At 34.7% G+C, this 20247-nt stretch overlaps 1 protein-coding gene across 3 annotated transcripts in view; it reads right to left on the reverse strand.

The window, feature by feature from the left end:
• The window catches only part of cngb1a (cyclic nucleotide gated channel subunit beta 1a), a 44121-nt gene that overhangs the window by 21901 nt on the left and 1973 nt on the right, over nt 1-20247 (reverse strand). The window contains exons 2-20 of one of the 3 annotated variants that reach the window (XM_051135435.1): nt 18192-18294; nt 18088-18118; nt 17937-17976; nt 17697-17793; nt 15371-15396; nt 15175-15189; nt 14609-14708; nt 12444-12476; nt 11109-11133; nt 10899-10983; nt 10683-10819; nt 10439-10604; nt 9247-9313; nt 9115-9139; nt 6850-7117; nt 6549-6695; nt 6255-6296; nt 4238-4294; nt 499-513 (exon numbers count right to left, since the gene is read on the reverse strand). In XM_051135435.1, the coding sequence (XP_050991392.1) occupies nt 499-513; nt 4238-4294; nt 6255-6296; nt 6549-6695; nt 6850-7117; nt 9115-9139; nt 9247-9313; nt 10439-10604; nt 10683-10819; nt 10899-10983; nt 11109-11133; nt 12444-12476; nt 14609-14708; nt 15175-15189; nt 15371-15396; nt 17697-17793; nt 17937-17976; nt 18088-18118; nt 18192-18293 (1478 nt within the window). In that variant the 5' untranslated portion in view covers nt 18294. The remainder of the gene's footprint in view (nt 1-498; nt 514-4237; nt 4295-6254; nt 6297-6548; nt 6696-6849; nt 7118-9114; nt 9140-9246; nt 9314-10438; nt 10605-10682; nt 10820-10898; nt 10984-11108; nt 11134-12443; nt 12477-14608; nt 14709-15174; nt 15190-15370; nt 15397-17696; nt 17794-17936; nt 17977-18087; nt 18119-18191; nt 18295-20247) is intronic. The other 2 variants (XM_051135436.1, XM_051135437.1) reach the window with 2 other exon arrangements.

Below are 20247 nucleotides of genomic sequence, written 5' to 3' on the forward strand. Positions count from 1 at the left end.
GGCACCCATTCACTGCATAGGATCCATTGCTGAACAAGTGATTTAATGATAAATTTCTTCGATGAAGAAACAAACTCATCTACATATTGGATGACCTGAGGTTGGGTAAATGTTAACCAAATTTTCTTTTTTTTTTTTCTGGTGTAGCTTTACCGAGCTAATGCAGTAAGGAGTACTGTAACCAACAAATGCAATATGTATGATGCATGATTGTGACAACGCTTGAATCCTCTCACCTACTTTTGCTTGTGAAGCAGGAAAGAGTAGTAACACATTCTCTGGCAAGATTAGATGCCTGACATACAGTCATCTTTTAACTGAAAGCAGCAGTGGTACTAAATTTTCTGTAACATTTTTAGCATGACAAAACTCTACCAGTAGATCTTTTCTGTGGCACATCTTATATGGTGTTGTAGTAGAATATGAATAGCATAAGTTGTAATGTAGGTAAAATCTATGTTCAGTATTCACAAACTAATGTAGGCCAGTTTAACATACCTTTTCATGTCGGCACTGTTTACAGGGGATGTCAAGTTGGTTGCGAAATGTTGATAAAAAGTGCACAGTTTAATTCCATGACTTTCTGAATTCAGCACTGCAATATGCAGCAGCAGCAGCAGGTTTGAAACTGTTCTACTTCTACTTAAGTGCTTTGGCCTAGAAGCTTTTTTGGCATCAGCTGTTCTGGTTTTCAGACAGAATGGTTGATAGTGACGTGGTAAAGCAGGATGAAGCCTAAATTAAGCATCTGACATCATACCCTAAATAACAAAGTATTCAAAAGTGGGACACTTCTGTATTTGTAATAGTTTGTCTTTTTACAGACTGAGACCACATTCAGAAGACGCTTGCTCTGATTTAAAGAAACATTCTCCCTAATTTCATTTTTATACTGCCAGACAAAAGTTTTTAATAATTAAGATTTTTTTCAATGTTGTTGAAAGTCTTTTCTGTTCATAATAATAATTGTCTCTTGATGAGCAAATCAGCACATTATTGATTTCTGAAGGATCATGTAACACTGAAGAAAAATGCAGCTTTGCATCTGAGGAATAAATTACATTTCACATTATTTCACAATATTACAATATACATAATTACCATCGTAAAACAAAGGTATGGAGATGTTTACTGAACGTCAAATGAATCAAAGTTATTTAAGATATTTTATATATCTGTGGTTACGTTCACACTGTCAGTTTTTGGGATTGACAACCGCATTTAGTTACAGGTGTCTCGAAATGTCCCGTTCACACAGCAGCAAACAGTCTCTTTTGGAATACTGTCTGTATGAACATGCAACGGGAGTCAAGCCGCTATTCCTTACCAGTAACTATAACAACAGAGACCAAAGCAATATCAAAGATGGCGACGTCCGTAAAACAGAAAGTATTACAGCTTTCTGATGACAAGAATCCAATCGAGCCATGAGTTCATCCATCAGATCATCATTAACCAACAGCAGTTTTTAAATTTGAGTGGAGAGCGGAGCACTTGAGCCACGCAAAGAACAGTCTCCGGTGGAGACTGGATATAAACTATAAGATGACACACAGCTCATTTCTCCATCACTGTAAGTTATCGAAACCACAAATTAAACCACGCAGCACACGGTAGATGCCGTGTGCGGCAGAGCAGCTCTCTCACACTGAATGACGTGAAGGACAACTAGTTGTTTAGTCATGTTCAGTTCACACAGAGCGTGTGTTCCGACAATGCGGTTGTGACGCACGAGTGTAAGTTCGGTTACAGAATTCAGTTCTCACACCCGTAAATAACCGTACTATGTGTGAACGTAACCATATTAAGGACTCAAATACAGTACTGACAACTGTATTCTGTTGCTGTGTGAATGTGGCCATTTTATATCTGATATATAATGGCTCGTTTCCACCGAGCGGTACGGTTCAGTACGATACAGTTCAATATGCAATTATGTCCATTTCCATTGCCCAAAGTTGTGAACGGTACCAAAATAGAGAACCATACCGTACCATTTTTTTGGTACCCTTCCATTGGGGTACCTAGCACAGCAAAGGGTACCAAAAGGGTGGAGCTAAACTCACTGAAGGTTGACTGGTTGACTGGAATCATCCAATAGGGTCTGGTTGCAGACTGCACCTGCACTCTCAGACACCTGCACTTCCACCAGTGATGTAATTTACAGTCTATTTTATTTTTTACTTTATTTTATATATTTCTTTTTTTTTGGCCCCTGATTTGAGGGTCTTGTTTTTATTTTCTACAGATGACTTGCAGGTGTAACGGGGAGACGGGAGGCGGGCGGATCTATTTGCAGACTTTTATTGATACAACGAGGCAAAGACATGGTCGAAAGGCAGGCAGGGTCAAACAATGGCAAACAGGTGTTTAGACAGCGAGACGAAGAAAAGTCCATAAACAGGCGAGGGTCGATCAGCGGCGTACGTTATCCAATGGGCGAGGCAGGAGAATGGTCAGACAGGCGAGAGTAACAAAGGCAGGCGGCGAGACAGACTAAACGAAAATAACGAGGCTAGGTCACAAGACAGGAAAACAAGAAACAGGATAACCAGGAAACGCTTTGTATGAATGCTAAACACAGTTCAATACTCAGCAAAGTGTAACAGGAAGACCGGGGCTTTTATACTGTCTCTGATTGGGCGCAGGTGATGGGAGCAGTGGCTGATGGATAATGTAGTCTGGGGTGTAAAGCAACAGTCAGTGTGTGATAGGGTGAGAGTGACATCTGGTGGTGAGCGGACCGCGGAACATTGACCAGATTCATGACAGCAGGACTCTGTACATTATGCTATTAAATTAGTTTTAATCATTTAACGACCACAGCGTCTTGTCTCCATTGGCAACACGCACCATTTGTGTGGATTGCAAGTGACAGTGCAGGTAGCTGAGAGTGCAGGTGGCGATTTCGAGTGGCATTGTAATTTAGTTTATTTTTTCTTGTCTTTACCACCTGGCTACTGTTGTAAAATGTTGAGAGATTCAATTAAAAATACAAATAAAAAATAAAATAAGGTAAAAATAAAATTGACTGCAAGTGACGTCACTTCCGGAAGTGCAGTTGTCTGAGAGTGCAGGCGTCTGAAAGTGCAGGTCATGTCTGCAGCCAGACCCTTCTCGAATCGTCACTTGTGCGTGCTACAAGGGGATAAAGCGTCTTTCACTCATTTTGTTGTGCTGTTCATGCGTGTTGGGCTTATTTACATTGGGTGCGCAAACACAAAAAATTATAACAGTGTATTTTATAATTTTATATTTTCACACAGACATTAGCCGTTTCTCAATATGCGCTCTTGTCAGTTCTTGTGGACTTGTGAAACGCCATTGCCCAAAACCCACCTAATTTTCAAAATATTACTCTTACTGTGTCATGAAATGTAGTTTTAAGAGTATGCAAGAATGTAGTTGTTTAAAACTCAAATCTGCAGTTTATTTGTAAAGATAGCGTCTATTTGAAAATTTGCTATGCCGTTTTTGGAGCTCCAGGTGATCACCGGGTGCTCAGCTGTCTCTGATGTCTCTGTAGTGATTAAACATGAGATACAATTTGTTTCGAGTATATTAACAGGCAGTCGCTGGTCTCATGAATCTATTATTTGTTCCTGGTCATAATGTTTTGGCTGAGCACAAAGTTATGTTCAACTTTATATATATGTTTTGAAAGTTACCGTAGTACAACGCTGGCTTTGTGGCATACGTTTGACTGAAACGTTTGCTTTTGTCTTTATTTCCTCATATATAAGCCTCTTATACTTTGTACTTATACTTTTAAAATGGCTATTATTGTTCATTAAAACTGACATTTAACAAAAAGAGGCATCGATTGCTACTTTCAAACGCCACACCCATCAAGTAAGGGTACTGCTGGCGATGGAAATGCAAGCTGGATCAGGATGTTCGTTCCCGAACCGTACTGTACTGTACTGACCCGTACTGACCTGTACCGCTCGATGGAAACGAGCCATAATATTCCCCATCTCTAAAGACACTACATGATTGTATGAAAACTTTATACTTATCTCAGAAGTACAACTAGTTTTACAGGAACTGACAAGTCTGCATGTAGACTGCATAGATACAAACAGCAGCTAAAGCATGTGCTGCAGCTTTAATGAAGTATAATGTTGCGCTGAAGGACCCTACTGTCACTGCTTGACTTGTCATGTCAACTACCCAGGTAGTGTAATGCCCAGGCTGCTAGCTCTTTGCAGCTTAGCTCTGAGGATGAAGGCCTTACTCTGTGATCTTACTATCCTCATTCTCCTCCTCACTCTCTTCATGGAGTGGCTGTAACCTGTATGGTGAGCCGGAAAGGACAAACAGCACTTCAGCTGACATGCAGGAGAATAAAGTAACGGTACAGCAGTAAAGAGAAGCAAGCAAGAACTTGCATCCACCCATATTATCATTCATTCTGCTGTGATGAAAGTTGCAGCACTGAAAGGCTGGACGCAGAGTCCAAAATTAAGTTTATTTATGTATTTTTATTATTATTGTTTTTTTTTTTTTTTTTTTGACACACCTGTGAATAGACTAGCCATGCATCTTTTTTTTTTTAAATTGGCCATGAAAAAAAAAAAAAAAAAAAAAAAAAAATATATATATATATATATATATATATATATATATATATATTTTTTTTTTTTTCTGTAAAAAAAGAAAAAACATACACCACATGTGATTTTGTTAAAGGGGTCATCAGATGCCCATTTTCCACAAGTTGATATAATTCTTTAGGGCCTATAAAAGTCTATAATATACTTTGGTTAAAAATTCTCAATGGTAGTGTAAAACAACATCCTTTTTACCTTTTCAAAATGAGCTCTGTAAAAATCATCCTGTTCTGGTCGAGGTTGCTTTAAATGTTAATGAGCTCTGCTCGCCCCACCCCTCTCTTCTCTCTGTGGAGTGACGAGCCTGTTTACTTTAGCCGCATTTGGCGGCATTTAGCCTCTAAACTCGCTAACTAGTGCGTTATTAGGAAGGGCGATCGCAAAGATTCATACAACAAACCCTTATACTCACTTCTGCTGTAAGTGAAGCTGGATCACGAGTGATTCGCGAGAACAAAGACACAAACAAACAAATGTAATCCACTGCATCTTCAAATGTCGGGAGTAAATGACAACCACTGTGTTCATTATTATCCAGCAACACAACACCTCAATCACTCAATCGGAGATATTCTTGTCTAACTTACATCCCTGCTCCGGCATCGAAACAATGGAGGTTGGACTGTTACAGCTGATTTAAGGCGGGTCTGAGGTAAGACACTCATGTCAATCAACTATCGTGGGAGCGGCCTCTGTGGGTGTGATGCCACACCGACAGACATCTGAGAATGGCTCGATTTGAAAAAGAGGATATTATTTTTACAGATTAATTAAAAACCACTGCATGGATTGTTATCATTATAGGGTAGATTTGTACATACGCTACCAACACACATTATTCAAACAACATGTAAAAGTGAACTTTGCATCCGATGACCCCTTTAATATATTATTTATATTTTTTAAATATACACTACTGTTCCAGTTTTTGGCGGTCAGTACATTTTTATTTATTTATTTATTTGCAAAAAGAAACAGCAAGGACTGAATAAATTGATCACAAGTAACAGTAAAGACATTTATAATGTTGCAAAAAAAATCTATTTAAAATAAATCCTGTTATTTTGAACTTTATATTCTTCAAAAAAAATTATCCTGGATTCCACAAAAATATTACATTAATAAAATAAAATAAAAATGAAAAATGTTTTTAGAGCATATTAGAATGATTTCTGAAGGATCATGTGACACTGAATACTGGAATAATGATGCAGAAAATTCAGCTTTCATCATAGAAATAAATTACGTTTTAAAATATATTCAAACAGTTATTTTAAATTGTACTAAAATATCACAATATTGCAATTCTTACTGCATTTTTGGTGAACATAAAAGTCTTCTTTTAAAATTCTTACCAAAATTTCAACAGTAGTGTTTTTTTTTTTTTTTTTTTTGGCTTAAAACAGTTTTAAGGTAAATATTTAGGCACACAACACATTTTTAAGTAGATTGTATTCTATTTTAATGTATTGTAATGAAGCGTATAGATGACCACAAAACAAATAGACTAAAAGCTACACTATGCAACTCTAATTCTAGACCAAAGACTATTTTTTACTTGTTTTTGTTATTTGATGAGAGTTAATTTTGGACCCTGGCAGAAAACCATAAACGAGAGCTGAAGGGAGGTGAAACACTTACTCTGGATCTTCTTCATTCTCTTCCTCCTGGATATTTGGCAGTCTTTGTAAAACAAACAGTGAACAGGTGAATTCTGAACACTGTAAGTGTGTTTATGCATGTGTGTGAGTGTATGTGTGAGAAAGAGAAAGGGACAGTATGAAAGATACAGAGACACAGCGCACTGGTTGCCAAAAAAGCGCATTTTGTAGCCACTTTGTGTGGTTTATCACACCCCAGATCTCATTCTTAACAAACACAGAACAGGGCAGGAACTCAGTTCCTCTCAGGGTTTGTGGTGTGTTTGTGACTTACTGATCCTCATTGTCCGGCTCTTCGGTTTTCGTGTCGATGATGATCTGTGTGGTGTGCTCTTCTTCCAGTTGTCTTACGGCCAATTCTGCAGCCTGCCGAGCCAAATCCTCCGCCATACGAGCCGCTTCCACACGCTCCTGCTGCAGTCTACACACACACACGCAGATGTAATGCCTTCACATCAACATTATTTTTTTATTACGACCAAAGATTCAATAGACTGTTCCATTTTAAAATATGCATGGTTTCACATAGTCACATCCATCATAAGGTCACTGGGATCCAAACCTCTGGCTCTCACCTCTCCTCTATGTTTGCAATGGCAGTTTCCTCCGCTTCCTTCTTGATGCTCTCGATAAGAGGAGTCCAGCGTTCGGTCTGGGTCTCTGCATCCTCCTGCTCTTGCATTGCCAGCACGTGAGGCAGGATATTGGGCAGCACCTGGAGCAGGGAAGAGCCCTCCTGCGGCACTTGGACGTCCTGCTCCAAGGCCTGCTCCCTCTGTTGGGCCTCCCATTCTGAGTCAACCTCCTCCAGCACCATATCACACGGGTCCTGCATGATGCAGACTGCACCGACAACAGGAAAAATGTTTTTTGTATGGTATTCTCTGAATCTAAAGAATGTTGATTCACTTGGGAAATGGGAAAGACTGTATTATAGCACTGATCCTACTGGAGCCCAAAGTGCTTTGCTGGTCTCCAAGCATGTTAATGCAGATTTGGATGGTCTGTTTTGGGTCTAGATGGTTTTAGAGGGGTTTTGGGCATTTGGCAGCCCTTCAAACTGTATCATCTTTTTTCTTTTTAAACAATTAATCCTACTAATGCATTGTATGTCTGTATTATGCAATGAAAAGCAAAACATTTAGACCCCAATGGCAAACTTTGCAGATTTCTGTAAGAATTATTTGAAATCTAGCTGATGAAACACCTTTTACCAGCGTATGTCCTAAAGTGTTCAAAATTACTGAAACAGACTGTATTTTAAAAATGATTTAAACAGTTGCAAAGCTGTAACAGCTGCAGTTGCAAATAATACAGTAGTGCTTTTTCAACAAACACTTTTACAAGCATTGCTTTTTGAAATCATTTATTTATTATCAATTTCATACAGCTGACAAAGTAAGGTAGCTGCCTGTGTTGTGTTAGCAATAGCCTTTCACAATAAAACATAAACATAAATAACATGAATATACAGCACAAGAATGTACCACCTTGCTGTAGTGAAGCCTTATATTGATAAATGGCTTTGCTAACATCCTTAGCATGGTAAAACAGCTCATGGGATTTGTTTTTCAAAGCATTTAGACTAACTGTTGCTTTTTATAGCAGGCAATGTAGATATTGGCAAACGCATTTACAGTAGTGGCATTGGGATTAATAGGGGTTTTTTTTGTTTGTTTTATGGCAAGAATATTGCGTATAATTGTGCTCCCTGACACTGCAAAAAATATGATCTTACTCAACATTTGCTGTCTTGTTTTCTAGTTTTCTAGTTTTCTAGTTGCTTGTCCTAGTTTTCAAACATCTAAATGTTCTTAAAGCAAGATACGTTTACTTAACAAGCAAAATGAAAAAAGTTATCAAGACTTGTTTCTGAAAAATGTACCAAAATGAAGCAAGTTTATGCTTAAAGTAAAAATAAACTTATTTTCCTTTTGTATTACATTTATTTTTCTTATCCCTTTAGCAGATTGTTTTCTTAATTTCATCAAAAAATATTTTTTTTTAGATAAGACTTAAATATAATTAATAAGTCTTATTAAATAAGACTTAATATATTACGTCATTTTGCTTGTGTCTTAATTGAAAAATGTTTAGATAGTTGTACTGGAAAACAAAAATACTGAAGAAATACTGAATCTACTACTAAATCATTAAAAGCAGTGTTAAAGGTGAAAAATATTTTATGTTAAAATACCTTGTCCTAGTTTAAAATTCATAGACAATTTTCATAGACAACACTGTGGCTCTGAACACAAGTTTGGGGATGGACTATCTGACCAATCAAATGCTGAAATGTTTAGTAAAGCTGCTGTCGAAAATGTACGCAATAAACAAGCAATAAATGACAATGTAAACTGGGCAACTGTGTGATTGCTGCATGTCCCTGCGAGGTAGCCTAATCATCAAAGCACTAAACAATCATCGCAATTAGCAAGCCAGCATACTTTTCTGCAATACATTTAACAGAAATCACCAAGAAAGATTACAAGAATTCAGCACTTTCAACTGCTACAAATGTTGATAGCTGATGTAGCTGTATGAAACTAGAGGATATTAGTATGTGTGTGTGTCTGAACGTCTCTCGCAGTCTCTGTATGGAGGTAATGACTCTCCCAGTCGTCTTCTCCTTATGTTTAGGGGGCTTTAACGGCCTTCTCCCCTGAAACAGAAGGAGAAGAGGAGCTGAGTTAACACCTCCACCTACAAATAAGCAGTGAGAGAATAGCAAAGCCTCTGATATATACAAATATATAATCTCGGGAGACAAAACACCCTGTCTTGCAAAGCTGTCTGTGGTCATTATATCTATGCATGTACAGATGTGTTAAAAAACTTACCGTTTTGAACGATATCAGAGCTGTCCTGTAAATAAAAACAGAGGAAATGTGTAAATGGCAGACTAGTAGTGAAGTATTTCTTTCTTTTTACACACATTACACTTTAAAGGGTATGGCGTTCTTACAGCTTACCCCTTTTGATTTCAGTACTGGTTGTGGTATGATGCGTCCGAGCCCCTGTACAATCCAACCAACCATTCTGGAAAATAAATGAAATATAATGCATGTCATTAGACTTACATGTAAAAATTTTAGATTCATGTTAACATATGAACACAGAAAAAAACAAAACAAAGACAAACAAACAACAACAAAAAACTGTCAAAATGAAACAAACACATAATAAAAACAAACAAAATGAAAAAAGAACACAAAAAAATACTAAAAACCAAACCAAACAAAAACTAACAAGCAAAACAAAAACAAAACAAAACAAAACAAAACAAAACAAAACAAAAACAAAAACCTAAAACACTTTCACAAATGAAAAATACAAGACAAAAACAAACCCACAAAAAAAAACGCAAAACCCAAAAAACAAGAATGAAAACAAAAGCCAAACAAAATACCCAACACAAAACAAAACACACAAAAACCCCACAAAACACCCAAAATAAACACAAAAACAAAACACCTAAAACAAAAAAACAAAGACAAACCCACAAAAATATCAAAAAACAAACAAAAATGAAAACAAAAAACAAACAAAACACCCAAAACAAACCCACAAAAAACCCACAAAAAACACCCAAAACAAAAAACAAAAAACAAACAAAAAGAAAAAACAAACAACCCACAAAACAAAAACAACACACACAAAAACAAACAAAAATGAAAACAAAAACAAACACAAAGCAAATAATGAAAACACCCAAAACAAAAACAAACCCACAAAAATGCCCAAATACAAACAAACAAAACAAACAAAAAACACAAAGCAAAAACAAAAACCAAACAAAAAGAAAAAAACAATCCCCCAAAACAAAAACACAAAACAAAAACAAACACACAAAAAAACCCAGATAAAAATGAAAACATAAACAAAACACCCAAAGTAACAAAACAAAAAAACAACAGACACAAAAACCCACAAAAACAAACGAAACACCCAAAATGAAAAACACAAAACAAAAACAAACCCACAAAAAACCAAACAAAAAAGAAAACAAAAAGCAAAAAAAAAAACACTCAAAAACAATTCAAAACATAAACAAAAGCGAAAAATGAAAACAAAAAACAAAAAACAATCACTAAGCAAATAAACAAAACACCCGAAACAAAAACAAACAAAATGAAAAACGCAAAACAAAAGATGGAGACTTACTTGGTGCCTTTGGAATCCTCAGCTACTTGAGGTTGCTCAGGAGCTGCAGGTGCAGATTCAGGTGCAGGTGGGGCTGCAGGTGCAGGTGGAGGTGCTGGTGCTGGTGCTGGCGCTGGCGCAGGTGGAGGCGGAGGTGCAGGAGCAGGCGTTGGTGCAGGTGCAGGTGCTAAAAAGAAAAAAATGTTACATGCAGACCACTCGGTCACTAGGGAAGCCTAACATTCTTGTTTTTTTTAAAAGCTACCTGGCTCTTGTTTACATGGAGTCACAGGAGCAGAAGCAGCCTTCTGAGCAGGTGCCTCTGTAGTAGCAGGAGGACGAAGATGGGCAGGAGAATGAGGAACTACCTTCTCAAAACCATGCTTAATCCATTCTATTACCCTGAAAGAGACAGATAGGTTAAACGAGTTTAGCTATAATGAGAGTTCAGATTAGCTTCTGACAGCTGATTAACATATACCTGGGAGAGAAGGGCACATTAGCAGCGTCTGGCTCCTCATCAGACACAACCTCCACCACAGGAATATGAGGCAGCGGCTCAGCATCTGGTGAGAGTGAGCATCATGTCACATGTGTTGTGTCCTCTCTCATCAGCTCTTCGCAATTCATTTTCTTAAAGTCAATATTTATACTGCTCTATATGAAGCTGCTACTAAGAGTCTGGACTCACCACGAACATCTTTGACCTCTTGCACCTGTTAAGAGATGAGAAACACAAAGAACTCTGTATGTAGCTCTTGCTTGGCTTGCATTTCAGTTATTTTCCCTGTCTATATAATTAATTTATAAAAATGCTTGCGAGAAGATTGTGTCTATAGGTGTTTCTTCAACTTCAGGCACATTTGACTGCAAAGTCAGAATCTGTAGAAAATAATTTTAAAACACACTTTGCTCTCACTACATGCGTACTTATTTATTAATTTTTATTGATTTACTTATTTTATCTCACATATTTTTACTTGTATTTTAACACACCATGTGTCTATTTTATGTTATAATTAGGCATAATTTGTAACCAATATTATTGAAAACATTTTCACACACTAGTACTGAAATAGTTACAATTATTTCACATGGCTTTTAATTTTATGTTTTTATTTATAACATATTTTAAAATTCAAAGTCTGGGCCTGTGATGAGTATAACAATTAAAAAGCATTTGAAAAAATACCAATCAATCAATCAATCAAGTTTTATGCAATCTTCATTTAACAAAGTGTTAGTTTTGACAAAGGTTACAGTTTGAAGAAGAAGAAACACCACACATGTAAGCAAGCATGCCGTTTTAAGACGCTAACCATGCAAGCATTTGATGTTTTTAATGCAGCAAGGTCATACGATAGTTATAGCAGGATAGTTATAGAATATAGCAGGAAACTTTAAGATATTTGAAAGGCAGTGAAGCTCAAATTAGGAGTATTTCTTGACAAGGAGGATTTGTTTTGAAGACTGAAGCTATTACTGCCGAAAGCAGTCCAGAAAAGCTTGTTTGCAGCAATCAGCTTGCATCGGCAACCTTAATTTGTTGTAATACTACATACTAGTCTGTTATGATAACAAAGCTAGAAGAAATTAAGCAGATGAAGCCATTAATATTTAGCACTTTGAACTGGTTGTTATAAATGGGTTTTGTGTACATGTATTCAAATTGGCTGATTACTGTGAGCAGACAGAAATGCAGGCAAGGATCAAAAGAAGGTTAGCTGGTGACCTAGTAGCTCTCATTTTAATGGGATTCTCTCTTTGTAGACCTATGGGACATATGATTGTGCAGTCTTAAAGCGTACATAGACATCTTCCAATATTATTAATTAGCATTCACAGAGCATTTACTATAAATGAACTGCAAAAATGGTTAATTCGGATGTACAGTTGTTAACACTAGACCACCCAGATTTAATTATAAGCACAATAAAGTGTAGAATATGGCCCTTTTAATGTTGACTTGCAGGACAGAGGAAGGAACAGCGAGCATGATCCTGACATTTGCTCCAAAAACACTTACTGGAGGATCCACTTTAACCACTGGAATGGCAGGCTAAATGGAAATGCAATAAAATTCTCACAGAAGCTCCTAGAAAACCTAAAGACACCTTTGAGATTGGTGTCTGTGAACCTGAAATGCTCCATTAACTCTTAAACCTCAAACTCTAAAAGTTAATTCTAAAATGTAATCTGAAGTAAGTAAATTAATTAATAAATAAAATATTTGTATATATTAAAATATTTGTATATATAAATATTTGTACAAATATTTTTAAAAGAGCCATTCTTCCTCACTTAGTATCTAATAACAAATGAAAAGAGGTTAAAAGAAAAATTAATTTTTAATGCCATTTTCTCATTACAGTAAATTTATTTTACGTATGTTGTGAGACTCCAGGACACATCTTAGAAAGGGTTTTGTTTTCATAACCCATGTTATTTAAACTTTAGATTTTTTTTATTACTAGAATATTAAACACTTGAATGATCATTTTTCAGAAACACAAATGTCCATAAACAGCATAAAAATCTAAGCATTAATATGCTTCTTTACAAATATTTTTGAAAGAGTCATTCTTCCTCAATTTTTATCCAATAACAAATGAAAACTTTTTCAATAAAAATTATATTTAAAAATACTAAATTAATAATAAAAAATCGTGTTTGCTTATGAAATGAATATTAAAAATGATTTTAACATTCCGTGGAGTTATTCTTCCTCAATTTTAATCTAATAACAAAATAATTATGTAGTGTGTGTGTGTGTGTGTGTGTGTGTGTATATATATATATATATATATATATACACTACTGTTCAAAAGTTTGGGGTCAGTAAGACTTGTAATAGTCTTTAAAGTAGTCTCTTATGCTCATCAAGGCTGCATTTATTTGATTAAAAAAAAAAAAAAAAAACAGTAATATTGCAAAATGTTTTTACAATATAAAATAATGTTTTTTATTTTAACATACTTTAAAATAGAATTTATTCCTGTGATGAAAAGCTGAATTTTTATCAGCTGTTACTCCAGTCTTAAGTGTCACATGATCCTTCAGAAATCATTCTAATATGCGGATTTATTATTAGAATGATCAATGCTGGATAATATCAACAGTTGTGCTGCCAAATATTTTTTGGAACCTGTAATTTTTTTTTCAGGATTCTTTCATGAATAACAAGTTTAAAAAGTACAGTGTTTATTCAAAATATAAATATTTTATAACAATGTAAATTATTTATTATTAACTTTTAATAAACTTTTAATTATTAACTTAATACATCCTTGGTGAATAAAAGTATTAATTTCTTAAAAAAAAAAAAAATAAAAAAAAAAAATGTACTGACCCCAAACTTTTGAACGGTAGTGTATATATACCTGTTATAATTTAATATTACTTAAATATTTAAAGTAAATCATTTCTGGAAGAGGTTAAAACAAAAATATATTATTTTAATAATATTTCTCATTAAGAGACTCCAGAACACATCGTAGAAAGGGTTTTTCTTTATAACCCATGTTTTTTTTTTTTTTTTTTTTTTTTTAATTACTAGAATATTAAACACTTGAATGATCATTTTTCAGAAACACAAATGTCCATAAACAGCATAAAAATCTAAGCATTAATATGTTTTTTTTCTTTACAAATATTTTTGAAAGAGTCATTCTTCCTCAATTTTTATCCAATAACAAATTATTATTATTATTATTATGATTATTAAATTATTATTATTATAATTATTATTTTACTGAATTATTTGAAAAAGTAAATAAATTCTGAAAGAGGTTAAAAAAATGAATGCCATTTTCTCATTAAAGTTAATTTATTTGACAAAAACCTTCATATTTTTTTTGTCTGCATTGTGAGACTCCAGGACACATCTGTTTTCATAATCCATGTTACTTAAAATTAAAAAAAAAATTTAATTACTAGAATATTAAACACTTGAATGATCATTTTTCATAAACACAAATGTCCATGAACAGCATTACAATGTAGTCATTAATATTCTTCAAAAACTCCAACATGCCTAAATAATAAGCTTCTGTAATAAACTGCAGCAAATCCGGTAAACTTGTAGAGGGAAATATTATAAAAATTGACTTGGTAAATAACCAAAAAAATAATCAGACTGCAGAAAGACTGAGTGTCTTATGGGATTAGTGAATGTGTGCTGTGTGTCCATACCTCAGTGACCTCCTCTGGCTCTGTGTGACCCTTGTATTTCTCATCTGGCTGTGGAACAACTTTCCCCAGTCCCTGCACAATCCAACCAATCATTCCAGCCCTGATGGAAGAAGAGATACAATAAAGTCCATCAGCTGCTCTGGGTATTAGTGAGGATGTGAATGCATGCAAATAAGCCGCTTTGCTCTAAATCAACTCTAGATGGCAGCAGGGGACAGTAAAAACAAACAGGTTTGCCCGGTGAAGGCCAGGGAAGCGGTAGCCAATGCTAATAAAAAATGTTCCATTCCAGTAGTGTTCTTGCAGATGAATATATAGGCATACATGTATGTGTACATATATATATATACACATATATATGTTCTAGGGAAGCCAGTCAGCATATTACTATGCTTAAGTTTATGTCTGTTCAGCATGAGGGTCTTTTGCCTTGAGCTGTTAATATGGAAATACAGCTCAGTCCAATAAAGTGTCTTGCGCGTGTAGCATGCAAAGACTCTCCATGCTGGTCTGCAGCAAAGCTTTGCATGTTTGTGCACGAGCTATATCCTCGATAAGCTACTCACTGGTCCGATGTGTTACTGCCATCCATGATACAGTAATGGAAAAATGTGTGATACTCATCAAAGCATTCATTTGACAGGCACACGCACAGATACAGATGAGAAAAACAGAAGTATTTTTAGGAAACTACATGAAGATGCTAGAAATAATGCACAACATGCACAAACGAAACCTAAATCTGTATGATTAAAACTATACCTGTTGCTCACTGCATTTCCCTCATGCTGTTCAATCCATGGTAAACAAAAAGAAAAAAAAAGTTTGAGAAAAAAACAGCATCCTTATATCCTCTATAAATGTACATTAACAGGCTTTCTTAAAATAATAAAAATCATGATTAAATTGCTAGCAATTAGTTCACAAATACAAAAAAAAAGTTCTGCTTTAAATTTGTACTAAATTAAAATTCAAAGTAACAAGAGAGAAAAAGATAATTAAAGTATTTCAAAAAGGTACATTCTTTTTTGGCTTCAAAAATATACTAATTAAATCAAGAAATGAAAGATAATTTTTCAAAGTAATTTTAATTATAAAGGAACCTGTTTCTCTCATTTTGTAATGTATGTTGTTTCGGGACACAACACACCAGATATTGAACTGAAACATCTGTCTTGAAAATGAATGTTACATGAATGTTAAACACAGATGTTTGACACTTTGACACATCCATCTTCAGCAATGTCTAGAAATAATATGTATAAATAATCTATCTCAAAGTTATTGTGACTGAAGAAGGTGTCTCTTTATAATGACAAATGACCATATTTGTTTCATGTTTGACACTGAAATCGACGTTACTGGCTGTAAAAGTTGAACTGAAAAAGTTTAACTTCTATCCTCATTAAAAACAGCAAACATTTAAGTCACAACAACCTGTGAAATATGTACTTTGCACACTGGTAAGAACCAAAAAGTATTTTTGCCTTGCAAATGTAATTGAGTAAGAATGCAAGTATTCTGTTTCAATGGTAATTGAAGGCATAGTTCACCCAAAAATGAATATTCTGTCATTAATTAATTACCCTCATGTCGTTCCAAACCCGTAAGACCTTCATTCATCTTCAGAACACAAATTAAGATATTTTTGATATAACCCTGCATAGACAGCAATGCAACTGATACATTCAAGGCCAAGAAAGGTAGAAAGGACATTTTTAAAATAGTTCATGTGACATCAGTGGTTCAATGGTAATATTATGGACTTAAGAAAACAAAAATAATGACTTTATTTAACAATTTCTTTTGAGGTGCATTCACAAGATTACCACTGATGTCACACAATGTCCTTACTACGTTTCTGGGCCTTGAATGTGTCAGTTGTGTTGCTGTCTATGCAGGGTCAGAAAACCTAAAAAAAATATTTGAACTTCTTTTCTGAAGATGAACGAAAGTCTTATGGGTTTGGAATGACAAGAGGGTGAGTAATGACAGAATTTTCATTTTTGGCTGAACCCTTTAAAAGAGAAGTCCACTTCCAGAACAAAGATTTACAGATAATGTACTCACCCCCTTGTCATCCAAGATGTTCATGTGTTTCCTTCTTCAGTCGTAAAGAAATTATGTTTTTTGAGGAAAACATTTCAGGATTTTTCTCCACATAATGGACTGATATGGTGCCCCGAGTTTGAACTTCCAAAATGTAGTTTAAATGCGGCTTCAAACGATCCCAGCCGAGGAAGAAGGGTCTTATCTAGTGAAACAATCGGTTATTTTTATAAAAATAATACAATTTATATATATATTTTTTAATGCCAAATGCTCGTCTTGTCTTACTCTGCCTCGACTTTCGTGACAGTTAGGGTATGTTGAAAAACTCCCATCTCATGTTCTCCCTCAACTTCAAAATCGCCCTATATCGCTGTTTTACCGTTTTTGTTAATGGTGTTTGATCTTCTTTGTATGTATGTTTTCAACATACCCTAACTGTCTTGAGTCAGAATACACAGAGTTCATGGAGAGAAAGGCAAGATGAGTGTTTGAGATTAAAAAGTATTTAAATTGTATATTTTTTAATGAAAATAACGGATCGTTTCACTAGATAAGACCCTTCTTCCTTGGCTGGGATCGTTTACAGCTGCATTTAAACTGCATTTTGGAAGTTCAAAATCGGGGCACCATATCAGTCCATTATATGAAGAAAAATGCAAAAAAATTTTTCCTTAACATAATTTTTTATGTTTTTTATCATGAGTCACGACATAAGAAGGAAAGACATAAACATCTTGGATGACAAGGGGGTGAGTACATTATATGTGAATCGTTGTTTTGGAAGTGGACTTCTCTTTTAAGAAGCATATCGATTTACCTGTTCAAGCTGGATACTGTAATCTGAATTTAGGTTGCCCATTCAATTTAAAGCCCTCACTGTTTTGTTTCAACAAGAAAATAGCCCAGATGAATGTATAAAATAACAAAGAAATAAAATGACTATAGAAATAATTGTAAATAATAATTAAAGTTTATACTAAGAAATAACGCTCAGCTTTTTTTATGTGAGTGTACGTGATAGGCGTCATGCAAATACCTTAACTTCACTGTTGGCCAGTTTAGAGGAGTTCACCGGCTGAGGGAGAGCATTGCTGAACCCATGAGAGAGCCAACTTAAAACCCCACTCTGAGAGCTGGACAGAGACAGAGATAGAGAGAGGAGAGAGAGACAGAAGGAGGGATAGATAGCAGTAATTAGGTCTGGCAGGATTACAGCGTCTAGAGACTCTGAACGCACATATGTCCCACACACACACACAAACAAACATAACATCACCTGTTTTCCTCCGAGACCTCCTCCGTTGGCTTGGAAGGTTCTGTAAAATAACATCATGAAAAATGAATGAGCATACTTTCAGGTCTGTATTTTTTCTAAGAGTGGGTCATTGATCAAAACTGCTGTCAAATTTGATAGAGTGCATAGTTACCTTGCTTTACTTCCTCTTTTTTTGTCACATCCTAAAAAGACAGTAAAGACATGCTTAAACTGTGAAAGGTGACTCAGTGTACGGACACTTTTACACAAACTTACAGTCGCTGGTGCTGCAGTGGAAGCATGGGTCTGGTCCTCCTCTGCCAGTTTCCCAGGAGATGCTGGAGGCTGGGGAACAACCTTTATCACCCAGCTAAACATGCTGTCAGAAACACAGATCAACACAGCAGGTCAATGTCAAACAAGCATGTTAAGGATAATGAAAAAGCATCGTTCAAAGCGAAGTGCTGGGGAGTAAACTAACCAAATCAGCGACTCCACTACATTATATAAGATTTTCAAGCAGTGTGAGAGTAGTCTTAAGAACAGCGTTGCTTTTCCAGCTGCTTTTTCAGTTCTTCTTTGCAAAAAAGTCATGATGCAGCACGACCAGATCGCTTACTGTTTATAATTACAACAATATATTAAAATAATATGATATATAGAAATACCAGATGTTAAAAACGAGTATGAATAAAAGTAAAAATATAGTGTTAGAAAGTTTGATTCATGATTCATGCTCTCTAGCGTTGGAAAGTCCAAATCATTCTAGTAATTTGGTGCGTTCTGGCGATTCATGTAAATAAACAGACTAAAATATGATTCACTGATTGGTGTCTCTGTACTATGTTTTCAACATCTGTAAGCTGCATTTAGTAAAGACTTACCTGTTCAAAATAACTATGTAAATTACTATAAATATTAATCAAAGATTATATTAAGAATTAGGGTACAACGGGGCTAAAGGCATCCCGGAGTAAAAAGCAATATTAAAGCAATATCAAATTTGATATTATTTTCCTCTAAACCACTCGATGGCACAAAAATGCGGCATATATAGCACTTTCCAAAAGGTTTCTAAGATGCACATGCAAATTAATTCATCTCACTCACAAAAAACAGATTCAGTATTCCTCAAAATGAATAAAAACAGTGAAATGCTAACTCAGAATATGACGCAACCCTGCACTGCAAAAAATGCCTTTCTTACTTAGATTTTTTGTCTGGAAACAAGACAAAAAAGTCTAGGTAAGAAAAACATTTTATGCAGTGCATGCAATAATTAAATATGTTAAATAAAACAAATATCCTTTATGTATTTAATTCCATTTTATTAACCAGTGTCTTTTCTGCTGAACTTCAAAGATGCAATTCAGCCATACTAATAAGCAAAACTTACTTTAGATAAACTAACATTTGTGCTTCATTTATATATTTATAGCATTTTCTTTCAGCCTGAGATGAATTCATTTCACTTGTAAAAGAGAAAAAAGGCTTTTACATTAGAATTGTTTTATATTAAAAACAAAGAAGCAAGAAGCCCTGCCCAGATTTAAAAAGTAACGCAAAAGTAACATAACGCATTACTTTCCATAACATAATTAGTTACTTAGTAGCACGCAAAGTTGATTCTGTGCTTACTTGATCTAATATTTGATTTTTTTTTTTTTTTTAAATGTCGGAGATTTAAGTAGCAAATGAGAATCGCTAAAATGAATGCATAAATTTTGAGGCACGCATCTTAATGATTTTCAGATAATTAAAACACCAGTTTTTAAATAGCGAAAGAATATGTAAAAGTATGGTATTTGGGGTAAAAAGCACCCCTGCTGTTGGAGCTAAAAGGCACAATAATTAAAATGATAATTCATAAATGGCTGACTTTTCTATTTGGTGACATGGTTAGATTCAGATAAAATAAATAGCATATATTATGTTGGGTGTCCATCTTAGAAATAATCACCATGTTTAGAATGAAACCATCATATTGACCATCATATTACATATAAAACATGATATTAATCATATCATATAATAAAATATCATTTGTTGTTACTACTGTACATCTAGATTAAATTAAGGGATCTCCTTCAATGCTTTCAGAATCTTTACTTTTAAAATGATTTTATATTTTTCAAAATATATATTTTTATATTAACGTATTTTACAGTATATTTATTGAACAAAAATTCATTCTTTTATTTATCAAAATAGGCAGAAAATAGTACAAATTGTGCTAAAGTGATTGTTTTGAACAAGTATTAACCTAGACATTATTAAAAAAACATTATTTTAGCCACAGTATTTGTATCAATAATATGAGCCTTTTACCCCG

Source organism: Labeo rohita, chromosome 18 (assembly GCF_022985175.1).
Source record: "Labeo rohita strain BAU-BD-2019 chromosome 18, IGBB_LRoh.1.0, whole genome shotgun sequence".
Classification (NCBI taxonomy): domain Eukaryota; kingdom Metazoa; phylum Chordata; class Actinopteri; order Cypriniformes; family Cyprinidae; genus Labeo; species Labeo rohita.